The sequence below is a fragment of the Hypanus sabinus genome, chromosome 13, assembly GCF_030144855.1.
Source record: "Hypanus sabinus isolate sHypSab1 chromosome 13, sHypSab1.hap1, whole genome shotgun sequence".
Taxonomy (NCBI): domain Eukaryota; kingdom Metazoa; phylum Chordata; class Chondrichthyes; order Myliobatiformes; family Dasyatidae; genus Hypanus; species Hypanus sabinus.
Window position 1 is genome coordinate 55,172,891 of NC_082718.1, and position 12,544 is coordinate 55,185,434.

Below are 12,544 nucleotides of genomic sequence, written 5' to 3' on the forward strand. Positions count from 1 at the left end.
ATTGAAACATGTAAGATTATTAAGGGATTGGACAAGATAGAGGCAGGAAATATGTTCCAGATGCTGGAAGAGTCCAGTACCAGAGGGCATGGTTTGAGAATAAGGGGTAGGTCATTTAGGACAGAGTTAAGGAAAAACTTCTTCTCCCAGAGAGTTGTGGGGGTCTGGAATGCACTGCCTCAGAAGGCAGTGGAGGCCAATTCTCTGAATGCTTTCAAGAAGGAGCTAGATAGGTATCTTATGGATAGGGGAATCAAGGGATATGGGGACAAGGCAGGAACCGGGTATTGATAGTAGATGATCAACCATGATCTCAAAATGGCGGTGCAGGCTCAAAGGGCCAAATGGTCTACTTCTGCACCTATTGTCTATTGTCTAATCCCTCTTTATTTTGAACACTGTTCCATCAATTAACAACCCCCCCATTCTGTCACTCATTCACACACTAAGAATCTGTAGTGCTCAATTAACAACCCACACATGTTGGGATATAGGAGGAAACCTAGTCACAGAGAAAGGGTAAGCTCAATCAACAGACAATCTAAGCTGATGAGAGATTTATTGGGAAAATTCTAAGAGACAATATTAATAAGTATTTAGCCAGGCAGAGATTAATCAAGAATAGTTGGCATGGATTTATTAAGGATAGATCATATCTGACCATATAGAGTATTAGTGAATGCGTAGTTACTTGCAGCCCTGGTTGCCACAACACAGGATGAATCATACAGCACTTGAGTGAGTACAAAGCAGATTCAGGTTGAAGTTGCCAGGGTTGGAGAACTTCAGTTGATTAGAAAAGCTGGCCAGGCTGGAAATGTTTTCTTTGGTGAAGAGCAGAGATTAACTGTTGTGTATAAAACTGACAGCTGTCCTACATATAAAAACAAAAGTTTATTTTTTCCTTAATAGTTCACTAACCTTTTAACAAAGCTTTAAGATACTGGTATCAGTGTGTTGAATGAACTAGAGACAAGAAGGCTCAGTGCATTTAGAACAAAATATGTTGTAATGCATCCTAATGAAGGGTCTCGGCCCAAAACATTGACTGTTTAGTCATGCTGAGTTCCTCCAGTATTTTTACTCTGGATCTCCAGCATCTGCAGAACCTTGTACTTATGATGAGATGTGATTTACAAAGCTGCAGGCTACATCATGGGAAGCGGGATTAGAATGGATGGTTCCACTTTGACCTGCATGAGCACAATGCAATGTATGGCTTCCTGTGTAAAAAAAATCCATCAAATTCAGAAAAGGAGAAAATAAAAGGGATAATTCTTGGTCAGTAATCCTGGTTAGAATTAAAATTGGTTTCTATCTTAAGATCACAAATCCAACATTGTTACCATTTGACAAAATCCTCTGACATGGGATACTGGATACAAACGGGAAAAGTTCTCATGTTGATGGATGATGAGAAACTGTACATGATTGGATTGCAGTAATGACAGTTTTAGTCTGAATTCTGATAATTTGTTAAGAGTGACTTTAGGATATGCCTATGGTCATGCTGTTTCCCAGCATCAGCAATTTACTCTTTATTTTTCTTATAGATTCCTTCGATACACAAACTAAATCAACAGCATATTCAATGGCTGTAATTTATGAAAATTATGACATGGTGGATTTAAACTGCCATTAATTACATTAAAGCAGCAAAAAGAGAGAGAGAGAGAGAGAGAGAGAGAGAGAGAGACACACACACAGACACAAAAGTCTACAAATGCTAGAGTCAGGAGACACACACAAATTGCTGGAGGAACTCAGCAAGTCAGGAACATCTACGGAGGGAAATGGACAGTCAACGATTTACTTTAGCTATATCCCCTATTTCCTTCTAGTCCAGAAGAAAAGTCTTGAGCCAGAACATTAACTGTCCATAGTTGCTACCTGACCCACTGAGTTCCTCCAGTGCTCTGTAGGTTGCTTTATAACAGACTTAGTGCATATTTATAAAATTGTTAAGACATAGTACACTGAAATCTGCCAGTGATTTGAGTGCATTGATCAATCCCATTCCTTATGGCCTGGGAAATTATTTTTCTTGAAGTGCCATCCAATTTCCTATTAAAGCCCTGACTTACTGCACTTCTGCCATCATTGCAAGCAAAGTACCAGATCATAATTACCTACTGCATAAAATTTTACATTCGCATTTGCTTCATGTCTTATATTTGAAACTTAAAATGTGTAAATTTAAACATGTTCTGAAGCATTCATTACATGTAATAGCTTCCTTTTCCCAAATGTCATGATCATGAGGTAAATGGCAGTTTAGAAAAAAAATTCCTTATGCCTGTAGGCAGAACTGAAAAATTCTGGTTATACACTGTTATGTCTAGCTATCATATGATGAGTAGATTTTGATAGTCTCCCTCTGAAGCTGGTGTGACGTTTCTCCAAATGAAAGGCTAGAAGTCACTGAAAGAACAGCTCTGAGGATGAGTTAATACCAATAAAACACCAAACATAATTTCCAACATTTACCTATAGAAAATATGATGTATTGGTATTGGAAAAGGCAAGGGAGAGGAAAAAGTCTTCAAGTTGGGTGAATGTTAGAAAATGCAACATAATGTACCAATCACCACTCTAAACTACCCATAACCTTCCACAAGCTCAGTGATGTGCTTGAGTGCCTAAGAGTAAATTAATTTATTTTTGTTGCAGTCAATTTGTGATGTAAACTAACAGAAGCCAATTTGCATTTAACAAAATAATTGTACTGGTATCAGTTGAGGGATGAAGACATGAAGAACTCTTTGAATACCTTCAAGGAACTCCATGCCATCTTTTACAACCACCTAGGAAGGCAGGTGCAGCTTCAATGTCTGTTGGGCCAAATTACACAGGCTACATAATAAAAAGCAAATTATCTGACACGTCTTAGTCAAAATAATCCTCAATGTCAATGTGAGGGTTAAGTAAGTCTTCGCCATATGCAGAAAGGTCCATCTGATTCAAAATGAGGTTTTCAAAGGTCTCTTCCAAATCAGTTTCGCCAATGAGCACAGCTCCCTTCATCCTTCCATTCTGCATTACAACCTTCACATATTCCTGGCCTCTGGTACATCGCAGAAGCAGCTCATGATCTCTCCCCAGACCCTGGGCATTGTACTTGCCTAACAACACCACCTGCAGGTTAAGTAAAATATTTATGCAAAGACAGTTAATGAGCAGAATTATTACAGCATAGTGAGTCATTTCATTTCAATCGCCAGCCAGCCATTTCACCCTTACATTTATTGTGTATAAACAGCAGTAACTTTGGAAGTAGTACCTGGGGAATTTTCTACTATAGTTTGTACTTCAGCTCAGAATTAGTTAAAAAAAATCACTGGGTTCAAAATGCTTCAAAATTCTGCCCATTTTGTAATAACTCCTTTCAAACTTACCTTATAATTGAAGAATTTGGTGACATGAGCAAATGATTCAAAGCAGAAGTCCAATTCAATTGGTTCCCCCAATACTTCTGCTGCTATACACTTGGCTGCATAATATCCCATCTGTCTAGCTTGGGTCCACAGTCGCATCTGTTAGGTTGTGCAAATGAAAAACAAAATGCAATCACTGGACAAATTGCATTTTCTAACGTTAATGGAAAACACATTGTGACAGATGGCACCTACAGTACCTGATGCCAAAGAGCTCGAGGCTCCCAAGATACAGTGCAGACGTCACCAGCAGCAAAAATATCCGGTACTGAGGTATGCATCAGCTCATCTACTTTAAGGCCCCCATCTTCTGCCACATCAAACTATGTAAAAAAAAGAGAAACATTATGATTACTATTTATCAATTAAAATAGTGCTGCAATGTATAAATGCTTCCACCTGTCTTGCCTTTTCCCTTCATTTCATATTCATTACTTGTTTAGAAATAGATTTTCATAGACCAAGGAAAGAATTTTGTTGGCTCCTCACTTATTCCACATCCCTGTTCCTATGTTGTGGTCTACAAGGATATAATATTTATCACTTTTCCTTTAAAAGGTCTTTACCTTTTCTATAGCCTTAAGAAGTGGGTGTAATTTGTCCAGATTTTTGAAACACTTTCAATAGAGTATACAGTAATTCAGGGAAAGGTCATTGAGGCCAAGCAGCAGAATGGCTTCAGGGCAGGACATGGAGTGGGGCTAAAGGGTAGCTATCCACAGTGAAAGGAAGGAAATAATGGTATTTCACAAGGATCAGAGCTATAACAACTGCTGTTCAGTTTATATTTATGAATTGGATTCTGGAATTAAAAACATGAATTCCAACTTGGTGATCCTCTCTGATTTGAATTCATCTACAGTACCAAGATCTGCAATAAATTACTAGAGGGAACTAATAAACTTATAGAATGGTAAAATAATAGGACAATAAATTACATCACAGACCGGGTGAGCTAGAATATTTTGATTGAAAGAGGAGGATCACAATATTTGGAAGGGGTAAAGCAACAAAGGATTCCAAAGTACTAATCATGCAGTGAGATAATCAATTATAAGTAATAATAACTAAAAAGGCTGCGCCATAGGTTGAAAAAAAATAAGCACTAGGATTTATTTCTAGATGGACAGAACTGAAGTGAAGGAATGTGGTGAATGTGTATCAAATCTTTGTTAGACTCTTTTTAAAACATGACCCAGTTTCATATTATTTAAAGCAGAAAGGCAATGGAGAGGGTGAGGAGATTTGCAAGCATGATCCACAAGTGCATACATCAAAGTAGAATGAAGAGAATGAATATTTTTACTCATCAGAAAAGTCTGGGGAAGACCAACGTCTTTAAAATTACGAAGTGTTTTGATAGCATTGAAAGTGTTTCTGCTGGAGTAATGGTTACTAAGAAATCCAGTAAGGAGCTCAGGGGGAAAAAATGTTATCCTGTGATACCACTTCAAGTGAGTGTTTCATTGCACCTTTTCTTGTGCAGATGATAAATTCAACGTTGAGCATGCTGATAATGCAGAACTTTCTACAATAGGGAAGCTGTTGAAGAAAATGGATAAAATATATTTAAGTCGAGGTTTGACAAGCACATGAGGAAGAAGAGGAGAGAGGGGTCTAATGATAGAAATAAATCTGGAAAGCCAGTAGGAGCCCTAAGCTGGGCAAAAATGAAGGAATGGACAGATTGGGCTAAATGGGTCTTGTTTTTGCTTATGGTCATGTTGATTTTCCTAAGTAAAACTACATAAACAATGACTAAAGAACCTTCATTTATATGGCACCAGCCAAAAAGCTCATGGTATTACAAAATATTCTACAATCAATTATAACAAGGGTAAATATTACAGACAATTTATCAATAGTTACTGCTTCAGTTTTTTTATGTTCCTACAGAACCAGAAAACAGACATATTTTATGTTGCAGAGAAGACAGAACGATAGGGAGAAGAAAAGGAATGCCTTATCCATTTTCCCTTTGGTGGAGACCAAGAGAAAATGGATAAGATAGAATGGTGTCAATTAACAGTGGCCAGAGGATGTGTACATGGTGAACAGAAAGAGCATGAAGCAAATAACAACTGAATTATGTGAAGTTGCTGAAAAGCTGAAATCAAGGAGAATGCTAGGAAAGTCTGATGGATTTTCCTATATCTTATGGTCTTACAGACTAGGCAGCATCTGTGCAGAAAGTGTTGCATTTCAAAAGGTGAAGCTAAAACGTAATAATGGAAACTGTATTTTGCCTCTTGCACTGTTCCAAGGAGCAATATGTTATATGCACATGCTGCAAACTCTGGGGCCCAACAATGAATTCCGCAACTTCTGATAAATTAGCCTTTTCTGTCTGTGCTAGAACAGGCCAAGTTTGGTGAAAGAGCAAGGAATACAGAAAATGCCTGATAATTTAGGCAATGTCCATGACTGGTGATTCTGATCGATAATTATTTTCATGGTGGTCAGTTGTGGACCTGGTACACTGTTTCTATAAATGCTGCCTGGCTTGCTGATGTGTCTAACATTTCCTGATTTGGTTTCAGATTTCCAGCATCTGTACTCCCCTTGCAACACCTTCCCCATTATCCCCAGATAGTTCTGACTTTGATCAGTTTTTCCTCTCAGAATAGATACTGTTCCTTTCCAAAAGTTCCCTTCACGCCATACTTTTGTTCTATATCTCACAGTTCCTGTATTGGTTCTAGTTTCTCTACCTCTGTTCACCCTCGCTCTGATAGTTTAGTTTACATCAGCAGGTTTGGGTGAGGACAGGCGTAGGTTAGAACTTAAACTTGCTAAGTTAGAGGTATAGCAAGTGTGGGCAGGATGGTAGTTCCTGCAGTAGAATGCTCCTCCTGTGAAACGTGGGATTTCAGGGTACCTAATGGTCTCCCTAATGACTACATCTGCAATTAGTGCACCCAACTTCAGAGTGATGAGGTTAAGGAACGTTCGGCACGGACTAGAAGGGTCGAGATGGCCTGTTTCCATGCTGTAATTGTTCTATGGTTATAACTAGAGCTGGCTGCGTTCAGGACCATCTGGAAGGCTGAAACATTAATAGGTGAGACTTTTATTGAGGTGATCTGAGGCTCAGCAGGGAAGGGTAAAGTCAGGCAGAGTGACAGCAATAGAACACTTGATAGTTAAGGAGACAGACAGCAGATTCTGTGGCTGCAATGGTATGCTGCCTCCCAGGTACAAGGTTCCAGGATATCTCAGAGCAGCTGCAGAAGATTCCCAAGAGTGAAAGTGAGCAGCTAAAGATGGTGGTGCATATTGGCACCATTGACATAGGTAAAAAGAGGGAAGAGGTCCTGCGCAGTGAGTATAGGGAGTCCGGGAAGAAGCTAAAGAGCAGGACTTCCAAGTAATCTCTAGATTACTCCCAGTATCACATGCTAGTCAGGGAAGGAAGAGGATGACGGCATAGATAATGAGTGGCTGAAGAAGTGGTGCAGGGGGCAGGGTTTCAGACTTTTGGATTATTGGATTCTCTTCTAGGGAAGATATGACCTGTACAAAAAGGACATGTTGCACCTGCATCCAAAGGGGACCAATTTCCTTGCAGGCAGGTTTGCTACAGCTTTGGGAAGGGTTTAAACTAAGTTGGTAGGGGGATGAGAACCAGAATGATAGGGCTGAGGATGGGGCAGTTGGTATACAAGTGGATGCAATGAGACAGTGGAGAAGGATAGGGCAAAATCTTGGTTAGTAGGACGAGTTGAACTGTAACATTGGGGCAAAATTAAAAAAGGATATGAATACAAGACTGGAGGTTTTATATTTGAATGCACTCAGTATATGGAATAAGGAAGATGATCTTGTAGTGCAGTTAGAGACCGGCAGAGATGACGTTGTGGGCATCACTGAGCTGTGGCTGAAAAGATCATAGCTGGGAGCTTAACATCCAAAGATACAACTTGTATTGAAAGGACTGGCAGATAGGTAGAGGGGTTGGGTGGCTCTGTTAGTAAAAAATGAAATCAAATCTTTGGAAAGAGGTGACATAAGATCTGAAGATGTAGCATCTTTGTGGGTAGGGTTAAGAAACTGCAAGGATAAAAAGACCCTGAAGGGAATTACATACAGGCCCCCGATGTGTAGCCAGGATGTGGGATATAAATTTCAATGGTAAATAGAAATGGCATGTAGAAAGGGCAATGTTACAAGAGGGGATTTCAATATGCAGGTAGACTGGGAAAATCAGGTTGGTACTGGATCACAAGAGAGGGAATTTTTAAAATGCCTACAGGATGGCTTTTTAGAGCAGCCCACTAGGGGAAAGGCAATTCTGGACGGGGTGCTGTGTAATCAACTAGATTTGATTAGGGAGCTTAAGGTAAATGAACTCTTAAGATCATAACATGATAGAATCCACCCTGCAGTTTGAGAGCGAGAAGCTATAAAGTCAAATGTATCAGTATTATAATGGAGTAAAGGGAATTTCAGAGGCATGAGAGGGAGCTGGCCGAAGTTAATTGGAAGGGGACTTTAGCAGGGATGATGACAGAATAGCAATAGCTGGAATTTCTGGGCAATTCGGAAAGCGCAGGGTAGATACATCCCGAAGATGAAGGAGTGGCATCACAGGCAGATAGGATCATAAAGGAAACTTTAGGCACATGGGCCTTCATAAATTTAATGCAAGAGTTGTGATGTTATATTGAACTTGTACAAGACATTGGGTTTCCTCTGGGTATTCTGGATCCCTCCTACATTCAAAAGATGTACCTGTTGGTAGATTATTGATCATTGTAAATTGTCCTGTAATGAGGCTATTCTGTACAGTATCTCAAAAAAATGTAATATGAAAGTTAGCTAACAATATCAAAGATGATACCTAAAGATTTTTTAGTAATGTAAAGAGTAAATGAGGCAAGAGTGGATATTGGACCACTGGAAAATGACACTGGAGAGGTAGTAAAGTGGGACAAAGAAATGGCGGATGAGCTGAATAAGTAATAGATAGAAAATGCTGGAGGAACTCAGCAGGTCGGGCAGCATCCACAGAAATGAACAGTCAACATTTTGGACTGGAAAGGAAGGGGGAAGGTGCAAGAATAAAAGGATGGGGAGGGAGGGAAGGAGGATAGGTAGGAGAAGTCAGGCGGGAGGGAAAGATAAAGGGCTGGAGATGAAGGAATCTGATAGGAACGAAGAGTGGGCCACAGGAGAAGGAAAAGGAGGAGGGGCACCGCGGGAGGTGATACGCAGGTTAGAAGAGGAAAGAGGCCAGAGCAAGGAATAGAAGAGGGGAGGGGGAGCAAATTTTTTTTAAACTGGAAGAGAAATCAATATTAATATCATCAGGTTAGAGGCTACCCAGACAGAATATAAAGTGTTGCTCCTCTGCGCTGAGGGTGGCCTCATTGTGTTATGAGTGAAGGCCATGGGCTGACATGTAGGAATGGCAATGGGAACCTGAATTAACAAGTTGGGTCACCGAGCTAATAAGTATTTTGCATCAGCCTTTACTATGGAAGACACTTGCAGTATGCCATAAATTTGAGAGTTTTAGGGAGCAGAAGTGAATGTAGTTGTTATTGCTAAGGAGAAGGTGCTTGGGAATTTCCAAGGTCTGTAGGCAAGTCACCTGGACCAGATGGACCACAACTGAAAGAGATAGCTAATGGGATTGTGAAGGTAATAGTAATGATATTTCATGAGTCAATAGATTCTTTAATGGTTCCAGAGGACTGTAACTCTAGATGTAAATGTCACACCATACTTTAAGAAGGGAGGGAGGCAGAGGAAAGGAAATTATGGGCCAGTTAACCTGACTTCAGAGGTTGGGAAGATGTTGGAGTACATTATTAAGGATGAGGTTTTTGGGGTACTTGGAGACACATAACGAAGTAAACCAAATTCAGCATGGTTTCCTTAAGGGAAAACTTTGCCTGACAAAGCTATAGAATTCTTTGAGGAAATAACAGGCAGGATAGACAAAGGACAGTCAGTAGATGTTGTTTACTTGGACTTTCAGAAGACCTTTGACAGCACGCAATGCTACTTAACAAGAGACCACGGTATTACAGGAAAATTACTAGCAAAGATGAATGATTGGATGACTGGTAGAAAGCAAAGTATCAGGATAAAGGGGCCCTATTCTGGCTGGCGGTGTATAGTAGTGTTCCTCAGGGGTCAGTAATGGGAGCATTTGCTTTCACGTTGTAGATCAATGTTTTGGATGACAGAAATTATAGATTTGTGGTCAAGTTTGAAGGTGAAGTACAAAGATTGGTGAAAAGGTAGGTGGCAGGGAGTTTGCAGAAGGACTTAAGCAGATTAGACGAATAGTCAAAGAGGTGGCAGATGGAATATAGTACAGGAAAGTGTATTTTATTGCACTCTTATAGAAATAATAAAAGCATAGATTATTTTCTAAAAGGTGAGAAAATTCAAAAATCAGTGGAGTAAAGAGACTAGGGAGTCCACTTGCAGGATTCGCTAAAAGTTAACTGGTAGGTTGAGGTGGTGGTAAGAAAGGCAAGTGCAATGTTAGCATTCATTTCAAGAGGATGAAAATATAAGAGTTAGGATATGATGCTGAAGCTTAGATGGCAATGGACAGACTGAACTTGGGAGTACTGAGGGAAGTTTTGGGCCTCTTATCTATGACAAGTTGTGCTGGCATTGGAGAGGGTCCAGAGGAGATTCACGAGAATGACTTATCTGCTGAGTATCTCCAGCAGTTTGTGTTTAGATACAATTATGAATGCTGTGTTTTAACTAAATTGATTGAAAAATAATGACAAGAACCCATTAATTCACACCTACAAATTATCTAGTAGTTTAATTTCTAAAATCACTTTCAAGTGGTAATTCAGTAAGTCAAAAAATAATTTTCTAATTATCAGCAACAAATCAGCTGATAATTGGATACAAAAGGGTTTTTTAAGAGGCTCCTGGATAGGTACATGGAGCTTAGGAAAATAGAGGCCTATGGGTAACCCTAATTAATTTCTAAAAGTAAATACATGTTCAGCACAGCATTGTGGGCTGAAGGGCCTGTGTTGTACTGTAGGTTTTCTAAGTTTCTATGTTTCTAAATCATGGCAAGGCATTCCACAACAAAGATATATATTTTGTATCTCTTTTTATTCAACAATTATCTTAAACTGTACACCTTTGGCCACTGAGTATTCAAATAGAAGAGACAGCCTTTTCTGTAAGAACCATTTTGGATTGAAGCCCTTCATCTGGATGGAAAGATGAAGAGGAGAGGTGGTGCGGGTTGGAAGCTGGCAGGTGATGAGTGGATCCAAGTGAGAAGAGGTGAGAGGCAGGAGGAGGACAGAGTGAAAGAAGCAATAGAAGCAGGAAGGTGACAAGTGGAGGTGATGAAGAGCTGTGGATAGTGGAATCTGATGGAAGAGGAAGGTAGAGCATTTAACCAAATAAGAGAGGTGGTGAGTGCAGATAGGAATAGTTGGGTCAGAGGACATACTGGGTGGAGTGTCTCGGTGATGGGCAAGAGTGGGTGAAGGGGGAAGAAATAGGATACTGCAGTAGCTTTATAGCTAACGTAACACTTCATAGCATCAGCGATCAGTGTCCAATTCCCACCACTGTCGGCAAGGTGTTTGTACATTCCCCCCATGATTGTGTGGGCTTCCTCTAGTTGTCACATTCCAAAGACGTACAGGCTAGGGTTAGTAAGTTGCGGGTATGCTACGTTGGCGCAGGAAACATGGCAAAACGTGGGCTGCTCAGCACATCCCCAGACTGTGTTGGTCGTTGATACAAACATCTCATTTCACTATGCAGTATGTTTCAATGTACATGTGACATATAAAGCTGATCTAATCGATTCATGGAAACAAACAGGCAAAACATTTGGTTGTCATGATGTAAATAGCCACTAGGTGGTACATGCTGTCATCTTCTCTTTTGCAATTGTCTCAACGCAAAAACAGCCACAATCTAGTGAATTTCTACACACAACTTTAATAAATTAATGTACAGCATGGATCAATTTGCCTGCAATTTCATTGAGCATTTTATTGTCTATTTGTCCCCAGCTCAGTTCATTCTGCAAAGTAGAAATATTACAAGGCACTAATTGTCTTACTTACATTATTTACAATAATGTTGCAATTTAGTTGGTAGTAATTTTAGGAGAACCTTGTGAAAATCTGAGTAGAGCTGAATTCTTTTTTTCAACTAAAAAGTACATTTGATTTTGTGCAAGATAATAAATTCAAGCACATTCATTGAGCCATATTCTAGAATTTTCCCTTGATACTTTTAGATAATGATTCTTTGTCTGCCATTTATGCTTCATTCAAACTAACCTGTTGTTGTTAGTATCCTTGCATCATTTTTAGCGGTCCTTTCACTTTGTATCATTTTTAGTTGTCTTTTCACTTATCAGAAATTTCCTTTATTGTTCTAATCATCTATTCCTTCCATTTGCTAGATCTAAAATGTAGCATTTTACAGCACTCACGAAGTCTTTGATCTATAACGCTATTTATTTTTCTCTCCACATAAGCTGCCTGACCTGCTCAATACTTCTCCCTCTTTCTCTTATTCCTATCTTAAATATCATGATTCTGACTCATTTTTTCACTTCTTTGGAAATGAATCTACAAAACCGAGACAAGGTGTGATTCTGGGTTCTAGTTCTCAAGGGCAGACGTGAATTCTATACAGTACTTACAGGGTTATCTGTGACAAATGGTTCAACATTTGGAATTACTCCAGTTGCACTCACTATAAAGTCAGAGCCATAGATCTTCCCATTTGTCAACTGTACAAATACAGGCCAAGACTCTAAAAGGAATGGAAAAGTAAAATAAACTCTTATTTGCACATTGAGAGTTCTGTGAAACATTCTCAACACAGTTTTACAAAAGATCATAGATATACTGGTCATATACTGAGAACAACTGTTGCTTGTAACTAAGCAAATTTTAAGTGTTTTTCCAATTATTCTAATCTTAGTATACATTGGACTGATTATATTCAACTTCATACTCTTGCCATTGCTCATAGGAAATGGAATTTGGTAACTTTGTGCTGAATTTGATTGCAAGCTCCACTAGGGAAGTCATAATGTTCTAATACATCTGCCCATATTACTACATAAACTAAATACTTCTAACTTA

The 12,544-nt window shown here is 39.3% G+C and overlaps 1 protein-coding gene across 1 annotated transcript in view; it reads right to left on the reverse strand.

Annotated features, from left to right (window-relative positions):
* Positions 1 to 611: 611 nt before the first annotated feature.
* Positions 612 to 12,544, reverse strand: part of pyroxd1 (pyridine nucleotide-disulphide oxidoreductase domain 1) — a 29,742-nt gene continuing 17,809 nt past the window's right edge. The window contains exons 9-12 of the mRNA XM_059987650.1: positions 12,097 to 12,209; positions 3,635 to 3,757; positions 3,396 to 3,533; positions 612 to 3,135 (exon numbers count right to left, since the gene is read on the reverse strand). Of these exons, the coding sequence (XP_059843633.1) occupies positions 2,887 to 3,135; positions 3,396 to 3,533; positions 3,635 to 3,757; positions 12,097 to 12,209 (623 nt within the window). The 3' untranslated portion in view covers positions 612 to 2,886. The remainder of the gene's footprint in view (positions 3,136 to 3,395; positions 3,534 to 3,634; positions 3,758 to 12,096; positions 12,210 to 12,544) is intronic.